Source organism: Echeneis naucrates, chromosome 11 (genome assembly GCF_900963305.1).
Source record: "Echeneis naucrates chromosome 11, fEcheNa1.1, whole genome shotgun sequence".
Classification (NCBI taxonomy): domain Eukaryota; kingdom Metazoa; phylum Chordata; class Actinopteri; order Carangiformes; family Echeneidae; genus Echeneis; species Echeneis naucrates.
This window is the reverse complement of record NC_042521.1, coordinates 1,888,781-1,911,881: the sequence shown is the minus strand read 5'-3', so window position 1 is coordinate 1,911,881 and position 23,101 is coordinate 1,888,781. Positions and strand designations below refer to the sequence as shown.

General features: G+C 44.8%; 1 protein-coding gene across 1 annotated transcript; it reads left to right on the top strand.

The window, feature by feature from the left end:
• The first annotated feature begins 1,524 nt into the window (after positions 1 to 1,524).
• Positions 1,525 to 22,355, top strand: dbpa (D site albumin promoter binding protein a). Its single transcript, XM_029514867.1, has 5 exons — positions 1,525 to 2,482; positions 6,097 to 6,365; positions 7,367 to 7,565; positions 18,742 to 18,995; positions 20,368 to 22,355. The coding sequence occupies exons 1-5, from the start codon at positions 2,113 to 2,115 to the stop codon at positions 20,581 to 20,583; spliced, it is 1,308 nt and encodes a 435-aa protein (XP_029370727.1). The 5' UTR covers positions 1,525 to 2,112; the 3' UTR covers positions 20,584 to 22,355.
• Positions 22,356 to 23,101: the final 746 nt, after the last annotated feature.

Here is a 23,101-nt window from a genome sequence, read left to right as displayed (position 1 = left end):
TTTAAAGTTACATTACATTTACATGACAGAAGTCCAGCATGCAAAATCCTGCTCAGTAAAAAAACAAAGAAATATCAACGATGTCTTCAAGTACTTTCAATATTGTAATTGTAACACAATATGTAATTGTGTGTAGTATATTCTGTTATTGTTATTGTTGGTATTATTCCATCACTAAGTATGTAAAGCTATTTTATTTTATTTATTCTGAACGATCACACTTCTGTTCTTTAGAAGTAAAATATTAGTATTGATTTTATAATCAGTAAAACGTATGAATTGGATGAATTAGTAATGTTTTTATAATCAGCATTTTCTTAATTAATCTTAAATGTATATATTCGCTCGCACACTCACACACACACACACACACACACACACACACACTCACACACACTCTCACACACACTCACACAGTCTCTCACACTCAGCCCGGCTCTCACGCGGCAGTGGCATGGGGAAACCTGTAGGCGGAGACTTTGACCTATTTTTAGCCAATAGGAAGCCGAGAGCAGTTCCGAGTGGCCCAGTTTGAGCCAATCAGAGTGCGGCAGGGTCGCCGGTAGGCAACAGTCAGCGCGTGCCGGAGCCATGTGCTCGTGAGTCTGAGACACAAACAACGGCCTTCCCTCCTTTTCTTCATTTCCTCATTTTCCCTCCTTTTCTTCATTTCCCCTCCTTTCCCCTCCTTTTCTAACTTTTCCTCCTTTCTCCCTCCTTTTCCTCATTTTTCCTCTTTTTCCCTCCTTTTCCTCCTTTTTCCTCCTGAAGTTCCAGTCACATTCAAAATGGAGTAAAAAGTCATTAGTTTTTTATTTCCAGTCCTTAAATATGTCATATTGTTGTGTGTGTGTGTGGGGGGGGGGCACAGACATAACCACAGGTTATAGTCCGGTCCAGGTTATAGTTCGGTCCAGGTTTTGGTCCAGCTGGTTGTTTTTGGTCTCTCTGTTTAAATGACAGCGTGAGAGAAGACAAGGGGGCGTGGCCTGGGGCGGGGGTAAGGCAGCGGGGACCGGAGTGCAGCTCGCGGGTGGCGGGTACTTGGCACGCAACAGTCTGAGTAGTCATCAGCTATTGGCTGAAATCTGAAGGGAGGTGTGTTTAAAATGCAGATACGTGGTGCGTTCAGGTGCTTTCAGGAAACACTAACAGCTGGAACCATCAGAATGGGCAGCTGGTTTATTATTACTGTCATTTTATCTTCAGTCTACGAGAACAGCGTTTCAGAGTTTATTTGGCATCGATACATACTTTCTTTTCTTATATAAATTATACAATTTATTATTGTAAGTGATGGCTCTCATTAGCAAGTGGCCACAAACACAAACAAATACGTCATCAACTCAATTTTCCAGCCAAGAAACAAACGAGCTCTCTGATTTACGAGCTTTGCGTGAACCACGAAGGCATCACAGCGGCCTTTTTTAAGGGATGAGGGTGAGGGGGCGTGGCCTCGGCATGCAAACGAGCCACGCCCCCAAGCGCCTTTCCCCCGTGAGCGGTGACGTCACAGGAGCGGCCCGTGTTGGTTCCAGCTGACAGAGAGAGAGAGAGAGAGAGAGAGAGAGAGCTACAGCTCCATCTATCTGACTCCACTATCGGATATTATTGTTTTCTTTCGGGGGGGGCTTTGTTTACTTCATCTGCTATTTGTCATCGTTTGTTTTGGGGCATTTAGTTTTTATTTTTGTGTTGTTTTGACATGTTTTGGAGGACATTCTCCCTCCGCCGCCTCTCGACTCTGCTGTTTTAATCCCTTCTTCTTCTTCTTCTTTCTTTATTCGCTCCGTTTTTCTGTTTCTTCTTCGCTCCGGATTCAAACATTCCCGAACCGACCGACCGACGGACCGACCGTCAGCCGCCGTTATATTCCCACTAACTCTGAGGGGGGGTCGGGGGGGCGACCCCCGGTAGTGCTGCGCCCCCCGGGAGCTGGACCTGGACCGGGACCGGGACCGGGACCGGATCCTCCTCCTGGGTCTGTGTGTCCGGAGGGGAGCGGTGTCAGCAGCTTCACAGGATGAATTAGACTCGGTCGACATGGTGCCATTTTGGAGATAAACCCCCCCCCGTTATCTCCTTATCTCCCTTCCTTACTCATATTTCTTCATGGGACGGGATCTGGAGCGGCCCCCCCCCTGCAGGACTCACCTGTCCGCTCTCCTTCTGACAATTAGCGGCGTTAATTGGATTATTTCGATCTTGAACTTTAGGCTCTTTGCAGGTTCACCCCCCCAGACCCCCCCCCCCCCCCCCCGCCCCCATCACCCCCATTCAGAAGTTATGTCAAGGCCCCTCTCGCAGCTCCTACCGCCGGATCTCCCCGCCGGGGCCACCAGCCCCCAGTTTGGGGCCAGCAACCCGGCCGGAAGTGGCCCTCAGAGCGGACACCTGACCTCCATGACCAACCTGAAGTCCCTCCTCCAGCTGCCAATCAAGAGCGACCAGAGAGGCGCCAAGGACTGCTGCGAGATGAAAGGTGAGTGCGTGCACGTGTGTGTGTGTGTGTGTGTGTGTGTGTGCGGTGGGGGGGGGGGGGGGGCTCTTAAAGGGACGCTGGGTGGAACAGCATGATGGAAAAACAGGCCTGTTCGGTGTCACATCTGATTTTGGTTCCCCAAATCCACCTTAAATACAACAAAGTTCAGCAAGTCCACCTTAAATCTCAACGCAGCAGGTCAGTGTGAGGTCTGAATGAATCATTTTTCTGTTTTTACTCTCTCTGGCATCATTTCTGTGAGATAGAAAAGTGAACTCCACATAACCACCACAGATTACAGTGATTATTCATTGGTGTGTGTGTGAGAGTGTACATGTGACTGAGTGGGTAGGTGTGATTGTAGAAGACAGAGGCCCTGCTTGTCCAACACACACACACACACACACACACACACACACACACACACACTGTCTTCACTTCAGCCTTCCTCCTTCTGGCTCGCTGTATTTTTATATGAAACGTTTCCTTTTTTGCGTTTGGTGCTGAAATGAAACGATCAGGAGGGCGAAGAGGAGGAAGGAGGAAGGAGCAGAGGGAGGTAAATAAAAAACAAAATCAAAACACAGAAACACAGTCTGGAGTGAATGCCACGAAAAACAGCAGAAGCAGCAGGAGCTGGATCTGATTGGTCGATCTGTTTAAATAAAGGTTACTGAGTGGGATTGAATTGTTTCCCATCCACCAGCTGCCATGACAAATAATAACCAGGCTGCCTCTCTGCTGATGGGATGGCTGAACTCCACACACACTCTTTATTTTAACCTTAAAATCAGCCGCCTTCTCACAAGTCGTTGTTGGTTTAGATGAGCGTGCACACACACACACACACACACACACACACACACACACACACACTGTAGGGAGAAAAACAAAGAAATCACTCTTCCCATCCTCCCTGCTGGCTGGCGGCCCCCGGTGGGCTTTTGGTGCGACTGCAGTTCATTCCTTTATGATTCTTTCTGTTTCTTTGGATGATGATGATGATGATGATGATGATGGGCGCGGGGGGGTTGGATGATGCTGAGCCCGGCTGACAGGCTCTCTGTGAAGTCAGAGAGCAGTTCAGGGGCCCCACTGTCCTGATGGCAGGTGATGCATTCAGGGGTGTCAGAGAAACACAAACAAACAAACTGCGTGGCCCGTGGCGCTCGGTTCGCCGTTCCCTCCTTCCCTGGTTTCCTTTGACGCCCTCGCAGACGCCCACTCCCATCTATCACATCTCCCGCTCTTTCACACGTCTTTCAGTTTTCCCTCTCACACTTCCTTGTCTCCTCAGATCAGTCCTCTGCTCATTTACATTTCCTCTGGCTTCGTCCTCCTCCCTTCACTCTGCACTCCCGTCCCCCTCTTCCTCCTCTCATATTTCATTTGCATCCTTCTCTCCCTCTCTTTCCGATTTGCATAGATCCTCTCTCCTCTTTCCTTTCCTGCCTCCTGGCCTCCTCTCCTCGGGTCATCGGGTTTTAATGACTCGTCCTCTCCAGTTCAAAGTGTCACCATCACTTTGATTAAACTGTGTCGCTCCCGCTTACTCCTCATTTCTGTCTCCTGCTGTTTTTCAACAGTTCCCTCCTTTTTTTTCTCGAATCCTCTCCTGAGTTTTACTGCCTAACAGAATCATTTGGAATATTCAGCTCCAATTGTTGCTGTAGAAGGAAGAACTTTTAAGGTCAGCGTCAGATCTCTGATGATAAAGTGTTCGTCCCTTTAATGCCTCAGCTGGGAACTGCCGGATGTTTTTCTTTGTATGAACTACTTTGAACTTCGCTCCTGAGGATCAGTGGTGTCTTATCTTAACCTGTAATGAGAGACCTTTGTTTATTCATTTGTCAAATATTGCATGATTAATCCTCCTCCACAAAGTTTCCTTCTGACTGCTGTGAATCAACACATAAATAATCAGAAGAAAATGGAAATAATCTGTAAAACAATGCTCTTACTGCTCATCAGGTCGAAGAGCAATAATATCAAAATTAAAATTGAGCTGAATCTTTATTACTATAATTGCCCATCTTCCCGTACAAAGTATGACATTTCTATATAATCATTAGTGATGTTTTACCTTTTACCTGGTATATTTTCTCAGTACGTCTGCACTCTTTGTCCTTCACGTTCTTGAATCCCATTGAATTAAAATTCCCAGTCTTCCTCCCTTCCCCTCCTCTTCCTCAGTAGCTCGTTCCCTTTCTCTGCCGTCCCAGCCGAGTTAAATATGCTCTTTTATTATTCTTTCATTGGGTTTTATTATTCAGTGTGCCATTTATCCAATATGCCGTTTTGGAGACTTTTTTCACTTAAATCAGGTTCATGCTTTATTTTCTGGATTTCCTTTTTATTTTTTACTGCTGATGGTTTATTGATGGCTGAAGTGTGTATCTATATTTCCATTGGAGTCCCTCTTTCGGCACAGAGCACAGGGTTGGCCACCGTTATCTATAGATCTTTTAACGATTGCAGCTAAGTGTTTGGCAGCCAACGGCAGAGCTGTTTGCTGATGATTGTCGGACATTGTGTGCCCACATTCGTAACACACCTCAGGAGTGGGGCTCCAGTTTGTGTCCCGTCGTTCTGTCATTTATTTCTTCTGAAGATAAACTCGGGGACTCTTCACAGATCTGGAGCGGGAACAAAGTAATGGGGGGGGCTGGATGGTCCATCTGATTTGAACCTAGATCCATCACATGTTGTGTTTTTATTTTTAAATACACAAATGATCAGAACGGTGTCCAAGAAAAGAGCCGGAGCTGGTGGAACCAAATGTTCGTTTTGTACTTTCAGGAGTTCAGTCGCATGACGGTTTTAGTTTCAACATTCCAACAGTGTGACCAGCTGCTCTGCCATCAGCATTTTGTCAATAGATTTCTACAATAAACAGTAAAAGCTCAGAATATTTCAGGTTCAGTTGGTGGATATGTGGATGGAGGGTGAACTTTTCATCTCACAGTCTGGATTTTGGTGATAATGTGTCACAGATACACAATAATATCTTATATTAATTCAGTTTTTATATGAAAAAGGAATATAAGGGCCCTTAAATGGACGCAGTTATAGTTTCCCTTTGACGAGCTGTTACCATCAGACGGATCCGTACAGACTTCATTATCTCAGGACTAAAATGCGTTGATACATTTTCAGAATTCATGATATCATTATCAACAGAAATGGAAAATATTTGCATATTGGAGGAGAAAATACAAAACCTGTTAAATGTTACTGTGTCAGTTCAAAGTCAATCAAACTCTATTACAAATGTGAGTCATTTATTTAAGTAAGAAATGTTTTTTGAAATGTTATGACACATTCTCTGAAGAGTGCTGGAATAAAAGCCAGCACCAGTTTGACATCTGCCTCACGTTGTACCTTCAGTGTGTTCGTTTATTTCCAGTGAACTACTGAGTCAGCAAGATTATCAGCCTTTTAGCGGCACAATTAGTAGTATTTTCACAATCTGAAGCTAAAATTAGTTTTGTTTTCACATCGAGTTATTTTACCTCGTAGGACTGAACGTGATCGTTCTTTTCCTTCGACGTAAACACGGAAAACAAATCAACTCTCTTGTTTCACATCCGCATAAAGTCTTCCTCCTTCTCCAGACAAAGACAAGCCGTTGGACTCCGATGAGGACTCGCTGGGCGTCAACGCCGGTGGGCCCGGCGGTGTGGGAGGAGCCCCGGGCTCCGGCGCCCTGCGGCCCAGCTCCCAGTCCGCCTTCCTGGGCCCCCTGCTGTGGGAGAGGACCTTACCGTGTGACGGAGGCCTGTTCCAGCTGCAGTACATGGACCTGGAGGAGTTCCTGACCGAGAACGGGATGGGGATGCACAGCAACGGGCCCAGTTCCGCCAGCGCCCAGATCCCCTCCCAGGTAAGACACACAACGGCTCGACAAGTCAACAAGGTTGACTGGTAGTCAGCATGGGGAGTGAGCAGTAGATGCACAAAACCAGCACATACTCACTCTGATTTGTCCCTCTGCTGTGTATTTAGGCAGCTCAACAGCAGCTAACCTCATCTGTCAGTGATTAACCTCGATGGTAAAGTCCAAACTGAGATGAGACCATTTTGTCCTCAGAGGCGTTGTGTCCCAAAGCACATCTGCTGTGACACGCGACCTTTTTCACAAAAACCTTTCAGGATCTTGGTTTCAACACGTTCACTTTCTTTTTTCCGAAGCAGATGTGTTGATGAAAACCTGCTAATTTTCCTGAAAACGGGGAAATATCTCCCTCGCAGGCGCGTTAGCCTGTTAGCATGTTAGCAAAAGAGATAGATAGCCCACAAAAAGTACAGATGTTATACACAGTACAGGAGTTCCTGCGGTGCAGTGACCGTGATGATTGGAAGGAAAGAGACTTTATGTATCAACGGAGCTGCCTGAGTGTGCGACGGTGTCGGTGGAGGGGGTTTATTCAGCGGCCTCCTCTCCACCACCATGTCAGATGGATCCCTTTATAAAGTCAGTACCGCTCCAGTCTGTCGTCACAGACAGAGGAAATGGGAAAATAGTTCCCGTCAGTGTCCCCTTTTGTTGTTTTTCTGATATTTTCCTTTTGCCAGAAAGAATGACGTGTCACTAAACTGAAAATCTGATGCCGCTGGCATCCAAATGAAGTCCAGCTGTAGTTCTCATGTCTGCTTGAAGGACCAGGAGGAGTTTCATCCTCACAGAGAATCTTTGTCTGCAGTTGGCACGGATCGACCACGATTCGATTCCGACTCTGTGGTTTTGATCTGCGAGTGAAGAGTCGGCCTGAATCTGATTCAGCGAAGTCAGCAGGAGTGTCATTCAGCTCTCAGTTCTCCATGTTGTCCTTTGAGCCAATGATACGGCCATATTGTTTACCGTTTGGCCTCTTTATTTCCCAGAGTTCCCAGTCAGCGGTGCCCAACCAGAGCTCCCAGTGCCCCCCCAGCTCTCCGCCGCCATGCTCCTCTTCCTCCTCCTCCATGTCCTCTTCATCCTCTTCCTCCTCGCTGCTCGGACTGGAGACCGTCCAGCCACAGCCGCCGCCGCCACCGCCTCAGCAGCAGCAAGGCATGATGGGAGGACCTGAATGTCTACACGGTAAGTGATTGTGGGTTTCAAAACAAAAGTCTCTGGGGAGCCGTTTTAATTGAATTGGCTGATTGGAAGTAGTTTCATCAGCAGCAGGAAGCGGTTTGAGATCTGGTTAGCGGAGAAGTCGCATTTAATCCGACTTCACGTGAGAAAGAAAGCTTTCTGCTGCAGAAGATTCAGTCGGACACACGAAGCTCGGTGAGATGTGGCGGTAACGAGGACCGACAAATGAAACCCAGTCAACAGCAGCCAGAGTTTGGTTGTCTCTAATTATATCTGCTGTGATGAACGGCTGACACGCTGCTCTTCGGCCCTCCTCCTCCTCCTCAGCTCCATCCAACCGCCTGTTTTCATCCGTTATATTCATAATTTATTGTTTCCTCTCTCTGCTTCCTTTGATATGAACCAGAACTGCCAGAACATCAGAAGTGCCGCTCCGTCAGTCTGTCTGTCTTTCTCTCAATCTCTTTTTTTTTTTTAATTTGCTTTCTTTCTTTCTTTCTTTTTGGAGATTTCTCAAATTTGACAACTTCCAGCTCGGAATAATTGAAACCACAAAGTCTTCCTTGATGTTTTTTTTTTTTTTTTTACTGTGAAGCACTGAATGAATCACCACACATTCACTTCATGCTGATTTCCTGACAGATTGCCACGTTTAAAGGGAAGGATGAGACAATGAGTGGGCGCCTACGTAAAGATGACTGAACTTTTGTTTAAATTGTGAATTTTGTGAACATTTTTTAAGTGTTATTGGAGCGAAACCCTCCGCTGGAAAAAGGGGGAGACGTACCTAAAAATAAGCGTCAGTTCTTATCAGCGGAGCTGCAGCCAATCAGGCTTTAAGCCCTGGAAATGAGCACAAACTCCTCCGTCAGGAATTAGAAGTGATGCATAATTTGTTCCAATAAGGAATTCGAAGTCGGCCCATAAATAAATGCAGCCAAACAGCGAGAGTGCTGAGCTGAAAGACACTAAGACGGTTTGTGGAGCTGAAAACTGTAAAAATGACGACGTGGGAGCTCAGCGGGTCATTTCATCTTCAGCTAAAATAAAAACACAGATAGAACCGCTGCTGTAAAACACGAGCAGAGACGCCGGGGCAGTGACTCTACTGACCTCACCTTAAAACAGATTAATGGTGACACTGAGCGGAGAAAATAACCTTCAATCATTCCGCTGACGACCGGACGCTTCACACATTTTGCTTTTTATCCTGAAACTAGAAAATTAGCTCTTTTTTTTTTTAACAAGCCTCAACACCAACTCTCTGACTCCTTCTGTGTGTTTATCCGTCCGTTCTCATCCTCCATCTTTGACAGTGATGTCCAGAGTCACGTCTCTACATCGCACGCTCCTATTGGCTCCGGTGGGTGATGTCACAGCCAATCAGAGTCTCTGGTTCGGTCCTCTATGTTTCTGTTTATTGTGTTGACAGAATAAAGACAATCAGATATTTGGAGCTGATTTTTCATCATTAATGAGCAGAACTGCTGATCAGATAAAGACAGAAACGAGCCAAACAGAGAGGAACTTTTCTTTGGTTCTTCTGCTTTGCTCAGTTTTTAACATTAATGTCTTTTTCTTGTTTTCTGAGCTTCATCCTCGATCACAGTGAGTCCACATTCAGTCATTTATATAATTAGCTGAGGTCGAGCTCGTTCTGAACATGTGGAGAAATTTTTAAAATAGAAAACACTGTAAGCTTTAACGCGGCTGTTAAATCCATATATTTTATTTAAATTTCTCCTTCGGCCGTTCTTGACAACATCGTGTGTGTTTATTTTCCGTCAGCTTGTTCAGACCCGTCGACGCTTGCGTTGCTGCGAATTCTCTCTGACATATTTGGCGTCGTCTGAAACCCGTTCAGCTCTTTGAGAATTCTGCCGCTCTCAAAAGAGTCTGCATGGAATAAATCTGGAAACGTGAAAACACTTTTTAAACATTTTAAAGGTTTGTTGTTTGTTCCGAAAACTTTTGCCTGACGCGGTTTTGATCCTGCAGCTCCAGTCGGCTCCACACTTCGTGCTTTTGTGTCCTCTCTCTATTCAAACATCTTTGACGCGCTTTAATAAAATTTGAATAGTGAGTGTTGAAGCTGTGCTGGTGGCAGAAAGACAGAGAAAGGTGGAAAAACAGAAAGAGAGAATGAGATAAATTATCCAGCAGGACGAGCTTCCGAAGAATCTGACTGGGACTTCGTGTTTATCTTCAGCAGTTAGAGAGCCGAAACAAAACGCAGAAAATAACAGAGAAACACAAAATACTAGAAAACGACACACAGAGAGAAAAAGAGAAAGAAATGCATGAAAGAGAAGCAGCAGAGCCTCAGCTGCTACAGAGAAGATACCACTGGATACTGCTGCAAGGCTCTGAGTGTGTGTCTGTGTGTGAGCCTTCATATCTGCTGTCTGTGCATCAGCAAGTGTCTCTGAAAAACACCATCCAGTGTGCGTTTGTGTGCATGTATTTGTCTTTATATGTGCACGTGTCTGCCTGTGTGTGTGTCTGTGTGTGCGTTGAACTTTGAACATGCATATCAGAGTGTCCTCTTTGTTTTTGCATTTGCATGCAACTGTGTAGGCTTTAATGTGAGCATACTTTCATCTGTGTGTGCGCTCGCTCGCTCGCTCTTTACTCTGAATTATAAACACGTGACTGAGTTGAGCGTGATGCACTGAGCCAGAAATCCCTCAGGTCACTGTGGAGCTGAAGTGTTACTACAGAGCTGATGGAAAATAGACTGGAAATAATAATCTGATCCACATGCACACGTTTTAGTTTGACTTTAATTCATTCTGGTAAGAAGGAGAAGAGCTCTGAGGGCGGGAAAGAGGCAGCTGTGACTCTGACACCCGTTAAATGACAGATATTTAGGTGAGTGAGGACTGAGGTTGTCCACAGAAAGTGTCCAAAATGGATGAAGGGCACATAAATAAAAGCAGCTGGGAGGTCCTGTCCTGAGCTCCTCAAAGCGGATCTGCAGCTCCAGGTCAGTCCGGTCCAGGACTGCAGGTCTGTCCTCTGTGAGCAGAACTCGTTTGAGTAAAGTCAGATATTTCATGTTCAACACGTAGAGATGAATCCCCGAATCAGAAAGACCTCCCCGACCTGGTGGGTCGGTCTGATCTTCTCCTCCGAGCTCCACGAGAACCGCTGGACTTTTTACAGACTCATAAAGAGACTGGAAGCAGAAGTTCAACAGGCCTCCGTACGTCTAGAAGCTGAAGTAAACAGCAGCTAAAGTGGGAACTTCGCTTTACGAGGACATTTAGGTTTGCTCTGCTTTGGCTTTGTTTTATAATCTGAGCCTCTTCATTGAATTATGTTTCATCCCAGGTTGGATCGTGGGCGGCTTTTCAGCAGTCGGCTCGTCTCTGAGTCTGACGACGCCCGAATTCTCTCCCAAATTTATGGATTTAAGCTGAAACATTGCAGAGGAGAAAGACTGAGCAGATCATCTGAACGTCAGTTGTTGCTTCTGAAAACCCCAAAAGAAAAAAGATTTGATTTTGGCGTTAGATTGAAGTCAGGGATGGAAGCAGCAGTTCAATTCTGTTAATATTCATCTCAGTTCCATATTTTCGGGTGATGATGAAGGTTTGGAGCGTCCGTCCTGACGTTTGATGGAACACAGAACAGATAACCACCTCATTCAGTGCTTCGTTTTATAACCCAGTTTTAAAAGTCGCAGCCTTTTGTGTTTGTTTGTTTTTTTTTTTTTTTATAAATATTGGACGATGTGCAAATTTCATGCATCCAGTTTACAGCACAATTTATGACCCACAAACCAGAACCAGATATTAGATTTTTCCATTTTCTCTTCTGCTGCGGCCTGCTGACGGTTTCGCAGACTGAAATAAGAACAAGGCGTCCAGCTGGTTTTTAAAAAGATGAATTTAGTGGAATCTGCTGGAGCAGAACGGGCCGACGTACTGTCTCTTTAAAAGAAGAGTGTGCAGGGATAAAGCCAACGGCGAGGCGTTCACTGACTTCACGTTCAGGGCCCTGATGAATCCCAGCGAGGGAGGGGTTAAATCAGACACTGACTCTGCACTCTGTAACACCGGGGGGGGCACTTCTGGAGGGGGGAGAGCAAGAGCCAAGTCAAGAGTGTTCACTTTGCATGTTTTGAAACCTCTCTCTCTCTCTCTCTCTCTCTCTCACACGCCCGGGCCATGTGCGGCCGTCACCTCACGTGCTGCTGCAGAAAGTATTGGAGCGAGAGAGCGAGCATTAAAAAGACAGAGAGAGAGGGAGGAAGGGAGGGGTGAGCAAGCAAGGAGGAAAGTGGAGGGAGATAGAGAGAGAGAGAGCGAGAGAGAGAGAGAGAGAGAGAGAGAGAGAGGAAGCAGGAGAGATTAGAGAAGGAATAAACAGTGAGGACGAAGCAGGAAAGGAAAAACACAGAGAGGACGGGACTGATTTTCATTGGTCAGAATTTAAAAATGCACATTGATGAATTCACATCTGCTCAGATCCGGATCCACCAAATCCTCCGTGTTGGCCCCATCAGACTTCAGTTGTTGGTGTTGTCTAGATGGATGACCTTTAAAACAAAAACCCAAAACGATGACGTTTGTTCATCTGAATCTGCTCATTCCTTCTATGTATTTTGTCTGAATGTCACATCCTGTGAAAAACAAACTGCATAATATACATTCTAAAAAACAAACAAACAGTGAATGACATTGCGACGGCTGATTTCTGCGGTGTAAAAACGATGATCAGATTTGGATCTCCATTTTGGCCGGATCCTTATGATTTCAGTTTGAAATGAAGATCTGTCACCTTTACCTGGACAAACTGTGTTCCGTTATTATTATTATTATTATTATTATTATTATCATTATTATTACTATTATTATTACTATTTTAAGGTGTACTTTGGTTATTTGAAGGTATTTGAAGCCTCCGTCTGTAATTTGTCTGTCGGCCATCTTGTTTGTTTTGTTTGCTTGAAGAGGAAACCAGATTTGGAGGAGAAGGTGGACTGACCTGCTCTGTACTCTCTCCTGATTGGATGGTCCTGTTTGTCAAGCCCCGCCCCCTAACCCCTCCACTTCTTCCTGGTCTATTTCTCTCTAAATGGAGTTTCATTTAAAAAATGAACATCATGTTGTATTTCAGACTGAGACCATAAACTCAGGAAAACATTTACTGTGGAGGAGGAGGGACATTTTCCCATAGACTTCAACACAGCCTGACTTCTTTGTTTATTTTATATACAGCTCATACCAGTTCTTCAAATTCATGAATTCATACATTAATAATTATATATTAGCGTATTGAGTCTTGGTTTTCATGTGCAAAAGGTCAAAGGTCAACTTCGCTGTGACATCATAATGTTCAGCCTCACTGTCGGTGAAACGCAGATGTGAGTTTTACAGTCTGGATCTGTTTCCTTTCATCGCCGGAGGATTCTGGGTAATCTGTGAAATTCAGAGCACGTTGGTGCCTTTTTCCTTTTTTTTTTTTTTTTTTTTTTTTTTTTATATACATGTCGGCTCATGTTGTGTTCAGGGGAGCAGTGAGGAGGGATTTAGAAAGATGAGGAAGGAAAGGAAGGAAGGAGGGAGGAGGGAGGAGGGAGGAGGGAGGAGGCCACTACCATCTCAGTGTGGTGACATAACTCTGAGTGTGTGTTGACAGAAGGAACAGGACTCCTGGGGTGTGTCACCTGGACTCAATTGTTTCTGGCTTGTGTGTTTGTGTTGCACACTCATGTGAACGTGCACGTGCCTGACAGCGTGTTTGTTTGTGTGTGCGTGTGTGATTGAAATGACACAGACTAAAACCAGATGTCTCATTTAAAACCATCACGTTCTCAAGAATGACTTCATTGTTATTCAGAGTTATTCAGATTAATTTAAAACAAAGCGTTCATTTCAGATTTTAAATATTTATATCGGCGAAGAAAATAAGAATCTTTGTGCTTCTTTTACGTCTTTAAAGCAATAAAAGTACAATTCAAAGAAAAGGACTGAAATATAAACTTTCCTCCTTGTCGTTGTGTTGTGCTAAGGATGTCGTGGAAACGCCCGTAAACGCCGCGGAGAAAGGTCAATACTTGATCAGTAGATCAGATTAAAAGTTAAACCAGTCAGCTGACAGCAGCTGTGGTGAGGCGTTCAAGGACCCGCCCCGATGTTTACGTTCCAGGGAGGGGCACGCTCCTTATGTAACACACTTCCTATGTCACATCATATGTTCTCTGCTCACCGCTGCAGCCGTCCGAGTCAGACGGAGGATTTAACAGTTTGTGTGCTTCAGCATTAACATTAAATACCGAAAGTGTCACCGAATCGAAGTAAAGTCATTAGTGATTTATTAAATATTCACTGCTTCATCTCTGCTGGTCCTCTTCCTGTCTTCACCTCCACGATTGCTTTTTCTGGTCTTCCCTGGTCGAGTTCAGAATCTGAATCTGGTTCTGGTGCTGTTTTCTTGCCAATCCTCCTTTTTCCTGTTAATTCCAGTGAACCGGTGAAGTTTTGATACTGTGGTTATTAGTTTTAGTCCAACAGCCATGAAAATGAATAAATCTGATAAATCTGTCGTTATTTATGGGTTTTTATCTCTTTCGACTAACTTCTCCTTTGTATTTATTCTAAATGGACCTCGGTTCTGTTGTGTTGTTGTTGTTGTTGTTTTCTTCCAATCAGATTAAAGTAAACAGAGTGTGAGTCAGTTTGTTTTCTGACACCAACAATCGTGATGGAGACTAAATACTCGGGTGTCTGGAAGCAGCTGGTCTCATCTGTTGTTTTAAATATACAACACAACAGTCGGGACAAACAGCATTTCAACCTCCACTTTATTTGTCGTTAAGTTAAACCGCTCAGACAAAGCGACGCAGACGTGGTCACCTCCAGTTAATGGAGCCGCTGGTTGCAGCTTTGACTCGGTTAAAAGCTGCAGAAAAAGTTCACAAAATTCTGCTCAATTACAGTAATCAGGACGGATACTAATTGTTATCCTCGATCTTTGTATAATTGGAATAATTACCACTCTCCTGCTAATTGCATTGTTTCCATTTATTACATAAAAAAGTAGTGAAACAGGAAAAGACAGCCGTTTTTTCAGCCTGCAACGTGTTCTATGCTGTTATTCCTTTTTTATTTTTATTCTACCTTCTTCCATTTGAGTTTTTTGGCCTTTTTCACACCCCCCCCCAACACCGTCCACCTCAGGAGAGCAGCGGCGGGTTTGTTGCATTCAGCTTTTGTGTAGGTGGATCAAGTGAAAGTGAAGTCAGATCAAGCCGCCGATTAGTGAAGAGGAAGAGCTGCTCACCTGACTCTCAAACCTCAGCTCGTCTATTTCGGGCCTCCGTGGGCGTCTCTGCCCACCACGGCCGCTTCCTTCCAGAACATCGGAGCAAAACAGCGTCCGGAGAGAGACGAAGGCGCCCGTTTGCTTTTCCAAAGAACACGCGGTGGAAAAACTCTTGAAAATGTGTCGACGCGTCATCCGGACTCATCTGAGGGCCGACTCCTCCGTTCGCACCAAACAGCAGCTGGTTTTATTTAAAATGGGAGATTTCAGCTGACGCTCGTGGACTCTAGAAGAACGAAGAGCTTCACGTCTTTAAATTTAACCAAAAACGCCTTCAATGGCCTTCACAGCTGATTGAGGTGTCTTTATTTTAATATCAGTAAAGCTTTATTTTAAATAATCTCTTCCAAAATATCTGCAAATTACAAAAAAGTCCAAAGGAAGACCATCACAGTTTGATTCTGGGTCCAAAGGAAACTGAGAAAGTGATGTTTGTTATATATTTCTATATTTTCTGCTTCAAATTGCAGGAAAATATTTTAGTTCATTTAGTTTTCATTTCAGCCTCAATGACTCTTGATTCATCACTTGTTATCTTCATTTAAGATGATTTCGCCTCGTTTATTCCTTATTAGTGCCGAGTTACTCCATTCTTTTCAGGAAATGAATCTAAGGAGATTATTTGGAAATTTGCTAAATGATGTAGTTGCAAGGTAGAAAAATATTCCATGAACAGACGTGAACAGTTTGTGAAGTCACTTTGTTTTGCTGATCTGCTGCGTGAGTGGAACTATAATATAATGGCAGTCTAAAGTTGTTGGGATGTTTTAATCGTTTATGATCTTGATTTCTCTCTTTAAAATCAGCTTGTACTTAATATCTGTGACACTTTCTTTCATTTCCTTTACAATTAAATCCAAATTATGAAAAGTCTTTCTTGGAAAAATCCTCGTGTGTTCCTGCTGATTTCCAGGAAATTAGCAGAAAAACATACGTAAGGTAGCAGCGAAATAAAACATCACCTGAATATCACAGTGAGTGCGAGTCGGTCCAAGAACAACAGACCATCGATACCGTATTTCAGCCTTCCAGCTGAATTCATAGACGGGACCAGACTGACGGGCCGAGAGAGAAAATCGCATAATCTCAGCTAAATTAATGAAAGCAGAGAGAGAATCCCGGAGTCGGTGGCTGCTTCCTCCAAATGGCTCCTCGCTCGCAGACAGGAAATGAAGCCAGGCGAAGCCGCGGCTTGGCGGCTGTTTACCCGGCAGCAGTGGGAGCCGTGTTCTTGGATCGGCTTCAACTTTTTGCCCAAAATGGTTGTTATTAGTGCGGAGCTTTGGGCAGACTTATCCAGGATCAGGCCTGTCCAGCTGCCAGAGTGAGATCAAGCCAGCAGCAGTTCATCTGATGGAGTCGCTGCCTCCAACAGATGGAGAGCAGGATGTATAGATGGATAAAGGGTGGTGGGGGGTGGGGGGGTTATGGCACATCGCATTACAACAAGAGGTGCACGTATCGGCGTGCACACGTGTCCAGGCTGTACGTGGCCTGAATGTTGGCCGCTCCAGTTTTACCTTTCTGTCTCGGTCAGGGTCTGAAAGCTGTTTTCTGCATGAATGTTAATACTGGTGATGTGTTGTGCTGTTGCAGGTCGTAGAGTCCAGTCCTTTGTGTGTTTGTGTAGGAGCCAACACACTGTGGCCGTAATCAGCTGTCCGTTCTGCCAAAACGTAAACAAGCTGCCGTTCACCTCACGTTCGTAGATTTCGGCTTCGCTCTGGGAAGGTCAAGTTTCCCACTCTGATTTGTAGCCGAGAAAACCGACTATTAAGGATAATAACTGCAGAGCGGGGTGATGCGTTCGTGGCGCCCCGAGGGGTTATGTAATTCCCAGCTCTCAGATGGGAAACAAATCACTCGGATGAGTTGTAGGAAGGAGGAGGAAATGTGGGTTATATTTTTACTCTGTATGTCATGACTACTGTTTTGCGTAACAAAGAGTGTAAAAGTGGAGGCGACTGTTTCCTCTGGTGCTTCGGTGAGGTTGGAGGGCTGGATGTAAACAGTCCAGAGGAGATTTTTATCAGCTCAATCAAATCAGATAGTTTATGACCCCAGAGTTTCGTCGGCTGTTTTCACCTCCTTTTCCCCTCCAAACATCCCGAAGTCCCTCCCAGCTGGGTTTCTCGGCGGCCTGTGGAGGATTTCGGTTGCGGCGTTGTGGTTGATGTGCACAATAAAAATGAGTGACAGCTCGCAGCGGCGGTTGAGTAGCAAATCAGAGTCAGTTCTGCCGCTCTGGCTGACTGCCACGTTTTCAGGTTTACAAAACACAGCTAAGAGGCTGAAGATGTTGTTGTGAAACCATGTTAAACCTCAGCCGTCTCTGCGGCGGACTTTGCACTCGTTTAATAAAAAGCACACAACTTCCTCTAATCTCTGCCTGCTCTCACCTCCCGTAATCACGTCCCTTCTCTTTCATTTGCCTAAGTGTGTGAAATCTTTCCGCTGCTGTTCCAGTCGATATTGGTCACCGGCTCTGTAGTTATTTATAATCTGTGGCTCGAAGCCCGGAGCACCAAAAAAAAAAAAAAAAAAAAAAAAAAAAAAACCTTCACAATTGCTGCCACAATGGAGGATTGACTGGAGCTGGATAACTGCTCAGCCATCACGTTTGTTCCAGAGAGGAAAACGTTGGGAAAGTCGAGTTCTCCCGGTTTTTTAAAGAGAGAGAGATGTTGCTATTCTTGGTTCTTTTCTGTGACATTCACAAAAGCAGTTGTTAATGTGGAGTAGCTGCGGGGTGAACACATCGTTCACCGCCTCCTGATTCACCGTCAGGATCCAAGAAGTCCAAGAAGCCATCAGGCTTTCTTACATAATCTTTGTTCCAGAGATATTTAACCAAAACATTCAGCCTTTTTACCACATTAGTGCTTATTTCATCCCACATTAATGATTTTTAACCCAAACCCAGCGGACTCAGATATGTCTCATTTAAAGAGCATTTTAAATGTGAGGCCGCCTGTCTGTGGAGCGGATCTCATCAGATTCAGCTCCAGACTAAAACCTGAGCTTTGCGGTTTGTTTTTTTTGGCTCAATACTGACACTTGGTGTTGAATCAGCAGCACAACAAGATGCTTTTAAAGCCAAATTACAATTTAAAAGATGAGGCGTCCGTCCGTGGCTGCAGTTTGAATTAAAGTCGAACACGTTGTCATCCGTCTACAGAATAATCCTCTTTGTGTCGGCTCACCTCGCTTGGCTCTCTGGATGAAGCATCACTCGTCATGATGCTTCGGGGTTTTTAACCTGTGTGGGATTTTAAAATGAGAACAGAATGAAACCAAGCCCTTTTCATCCTGTACATTTTCCATCATACCGATACTCAGAATAAAACCTGTTATGTATAAGATAATAAAAACACTAAAACTGATAATGAATTGAATAAAACTCTCCATGAAAATGAGAGAAATTCATCTTGAATCCAAATTTCCAACTAAAAAAACATATCTGTGTAAATATGGAAGATATTTGTTCTGTTCTTTCACAGAAATTTAACGCTTAGATATAAAATGATTTTCCTAAATTATGTGATTAATATGAATAAAGACTAAATCATATTCAACTAAAAACTTGATGTGGTTTTGTCCTGAGGAAGATTTAATTCATTCAAACTAATATGGCAGATGGGCTCTTATCTGAAGCTGAAACTAAAATTAGATGATGATGATTTGACAGCAATTAAGCCGCTCCTGCTGATTCTGTGTTTATTGCATCTGATCATTAAGCCCCCCCCACCGGTCAGCTGTTCTAAACACATGACCTCTGACCTCTGTCATGGCTGCCAGAGCCGAACAGCCATTAACGGCTCCCTCCTCTGTCCTCCGTCCCCCCCAGGTGGACAGTCGGTGCCTCAGGACCCGTCACCTTCCTCCACCTGCCCTCCGGGGCCACCGGGGCCCGCCGCCGTCGCCAACAGCAGCAGTGACATCCTGGTGAACTTTGACCCCGACCCGGCTGACCTGGCCCTGTCCAGCGTGCCGGGCCAGGAGGCGTTTGACCCACGGCGGCACCGCTTCACCGAGGAGGAGCTGAAACCTCAGCCGATGATCAAGAAGGCCCGCAAGATGCTGGTCCCCGATGAGCAAAAGGTACTACATCTCCCACAAATCCTAGCTGTCGCGTTCCCGTTTTCCTTTTTTTTCCATGTCAGAATGTGTCGGAGCTTTTACCTTTGTGGTTTAAAGGGTTTTCAGTTCAGATAAAAACAGTTTAGTTTTGTTTTTCTCATCCATCAGGTCGTTTGAAAAACACCTCTCTATTAGAACAGGGTTGAAATAATTTTGGCTTTAACAAAATGCACAAAATTGATTCAAATGAAAATGAACGTCAGTATAAAAATAAAACCGGTGCACAGCAGAGGGACCGATTCATGACAAACTCTGCAGGATAAGGAGAGCCACGCTGATCTTGCAGTCAGCTCAGCTCCACCGTTGGAGAAGCTCAGATCGATGGCTCACGCTTTCAAAGTTCAACGCAAAGCAGCTGCAGCCCCGGAGGCGTTGGGTATTTATGGAGAGACGGGCCTTGGGCGCTCAGTAGTAGCTGCTTTTATAAATCATTTCTACGTTTGGACAAAAGCTCTCTGACCGAAGCTGAAGATGAAGCTCAGTTTGCTCAGCAGCTCATAAATGAGCTTTAGATTCTGCTCTGCGCTGAAGAGAGGCGAAATCTGGCTGTGCTGTAGGTCGACATAATAATTCAGGTTGGAACGATTTTTAACGATTTTTTTTTTTTTTTTTTTTTTTTTTTTTTTAATATGATTGCTGTTTTGCGCTCACAAGTCTAACGCACACATCTTGCGTGTTTCCGAGCTCGTGTTCTCGTGAGACTGTCAGCAGCCAAGACGTTTCTGTAACGGTGAGGCTGCGGCGTAGCAGCTCAGCAGGCCAGAACTCCACAGCTGCAGTAACGCTGAGCCGCTCACTTTCTCCACCTCACATCGATTCCCACGTCAGTGAACGCAGCACGTTTGTGTGTTTATACGTTTGACAGAAGCGAAAACCTGAAACATTACAAAAACACAAGAATCAGAAAGTAGATAATGTAACCAGCAGCTACAGGAAACCGTCCACAGCGAATCATCATAATAACTGCAGATGCTAACATGTTAGCATCCAGCTAATGGCGGCCACGTGGGAACCAGCTGTTGCTTTTGATTTTTGGAAACCAGAAAATAAAACGATAAATAAAAGGATTTATTGAGGACAACACCTGCCAGCCAATCAGAAATGAGTTTTTGTGTGTTTGTGTCTTGGAGTTGTGATTATTCAGCTGTGGCCTGCCACCTTTCCTCCTTTCCTTCCATCCTCTCTCACTCATCACATGACTGACCCTTCTCATCCCGCTCTCTCCTCGTTTTTGTTTTTTCTCTCTCTCTCTCTCCTCCCCCCTTCCTTCCTCCCCACACACCCCAACATACCACACTGCTGCCGCCGCCGCCCCCGCCGCCGCCGCCAACAGGACGAGAAGTACTGGAACCGGCGTGTCAAGAACAACGAGGCAGCGAAGCGCTCCAGGGACGCCCGGCGGCTGAAGGAGAACCAGATCTCGGTGCGCGCCGCCTTCCTGGAGCGGGAGAACGCCGCCCTTCGCCAGGAGGTGGCCGACATGAGGAAGGAGCTGGGCCGCTGCAGGAACATCATCAACAAGTACGAGAGCAGGCACGGAGACTTGTGAGGCGGAAGGAGGAAGAAGGAGGAGAAGGAAGGAGGAAAAGAAGCAAGGGGACGAGGAGATGAGAAAAGGGTACAAGGCAAACCCAACAACGGCAGCACTTTAGTTGAAGTGGCGAGGGGGGGATGGCGGGCGTAGATCTGCAACCAGCGCCATGACGCCGGCCGCTAAAGCGTGTCGTGCTTCTGGATGTCACGACAGGAAAGCACGACGACGCCATATTTTGACTTTGTTTTTGTTTTGTTTTGTTTTTTGTTTTTTGGTTTTTTGGTTTCTTCCCAAGTTTGACTCAGCTGAATCCATCACCACCCCGCGTCACCTCGGCAGCTCACGTCGCCCTTCGGTGCTGCGTGCTTTTCCGCCCGGTGTCTCGTGGCGTCTTTGCAGGTAGTGCGTCCTCGTGCTGCTCTGGCCAGTTCAAACAGGGTGTCGAGTTCACATTATGCCAGTGAAATCTCACTTTTTAAGCTCAAGGCAATGGACACAAGCCAGGAGAGGTCAGACGTGTCACTTTTTCTATAAATAGGACAAAGAAACGTATATTTTTGAACTGGGCAGGAAGGCGAGACTAGTCCAGCAGAGAGGAGGAGGAGGAGGAGTGTTTTCGTCCACAACGAGATTTTGACATAGGATTCTTGTATATTTTTCTATTAGCAGAGATAGTCCTGAGGAGGATTTTGGAGATACTCTTTTGTATATTTTCTACACGGGGCGGGGCGGGTCTGTTAGCTGGACAGTCACGGGGCCACACGAAGCGCTTTTCCTCCCAGCTGTTTATCGATAAACAACAAATAATCTATTTTCGATTCCACGCAGCAGGTTTAGTCGGAGGCGGAGGCTTAACAGAGAATGTATCACGGTTGAATCAGGTATTTCACACGGCGGGAGACGAGGCGAGGTATCTTAGTAACGATAGTTTTGGATGGAGGGAGGCCGGCGGGTTCGTGAAGGAAGACGGCGAAACACAAAGTGTATAGTTTTTTCAGACATTTTCTTTTTTTGTTTTTGTTTTTTCCTTCAAGCACATTTGTTCTCTTCTTTGTTTCCCAGTCTGATTTTTTTTTTTTTTTTTTTGGGGGGGGGGGGGGGGGGGGGGGGTAATCGCAGGGCTTTTATTTTTGAAGATGCTGGAGAAAAAGAGAGAGAAAAACAGGAAGTGGTGATTAGCCAGCAGAACAGCTGGATGTGAGCAGATGTTGGAGAATAAATAAGGCTGAGTGAACGTGCACTGCTCACGCCAACGGCACCAACACGGCGCCGTCGCGTCTTTCTCTCTCTGTTTACTCCCCAACTTTTTTCCAGGATGTGCAAAAATGAAATGCTAACTGGTTTTAGGGCTGATTTGCCCGGATCGAACAGTGACTGAAACCTTCAGCATGTAGACGCACAACACAACAAAACACAACACACACACACAGTCCTCACCCAGGTGTTAACCCTTATTGTTGTTGTAGATGTTGTTATGGACTTCTATGGTGCTGATCTGATTTAATCCCTCACCTGACGCACACATGCAGACACAGAACAAAACACTTCTGACATCTCAAACAGTACTGAACTGCCTACACCCTTTCTTTGTCTTTTATTCCTTCCTTTTAGTTCATTTTTCTCTCTTTTGTTGCATATTGTATTGATAAATCGTATATAGATTTACACACAAACACTTGTCTATACCTCTCCTTTAAACTTTTACCCAATGAGAAACGAGAAATGCACCCTACTGCTACTGTACCATACAACTGTACTATTGAATATTAAACTATTCTCTCACTAGATATATATGTGTATATGATATATGCTTGAATTACGTGATTATAGTTGTAATATACATAATTGAATATATTACAGAAAAACCCATTGGAATCATTTCTGTCGGTTTTTTCTCAGGTGTTTTTGTCTGAGGTATTAAATACATGTATTAAAAAAACACGCAAAAAATTTCTTCAATCTGATCACAGAATTTGTGGTTTGATTTTTTTTTTTTTTTTTTTTTTTTTTTTGCAAACGAGCGAGAGCCAGCGGGCGGAGGGGGGGGGGGGGGGGGGGGGGGGTCACATCTGAAAGTATTTTCTTATATTTCTTTCTGAGCTGTTGGGCTTTATCGTTATGTTTCTGTTTTATCCCACCCAAGAAAAACACGACCAACTTCCTGTTCAGTAAGCTCCACCCCCTTAGCAACTGTTGCTATGCACATTGTAGAACTTCGTAGTTACTACGGTAACAGCTGCAGATCCGCTGTCAAAGCTGTCATAAACATTCAGGACTTGAATTTCAGATGAAAGTAAAAGCAGATTTATTAGCTGCTAGCTAAAATGCTAATATTTAAATTAATTAATCATTTGAATATTATCAATATAAAATCTTTTTTTTTTTTAAGACCCCAAAACAAACATAGTTGCTCTGAGTCGTTCTTGTGTTAAACGCTCACGAGAGACGACATCACAGTCAGTGAATGAAGTCAACGTTGTGTTGTTTTGTACGTTTTTTGTTTAGAGCTAATTATCAAAACTAATTCAGCACA

What these genes read in the sequence shown, in the direction of transcription:
- dbpa (XM_029514867.1), top strand. Translation starts at nt 2,113, where the DNA reads ATGGGACGGGATCTGGAGCGGCCCCCCCCCTGCAGGACTCACCTGTCC. An exon ending in GGACTGCTGCGAGATGAAAG is followed by an intron (nt 2,483 to 6,096) that starts GTGAGTGCGTGC and finishes CTCCTTCTCCAG; the next exon opens with ACAAAGACAAGCCGTTGGAC. An exon ending in GCGCCCAGATCCCCTCCCAG is followed by an intron (nt 6,366 to 7,366) that starts GTAAGACACACA and finishes TTTATTTCCCAG; the next exon opens with AGTTCCCAGTCAGCGGTGCC.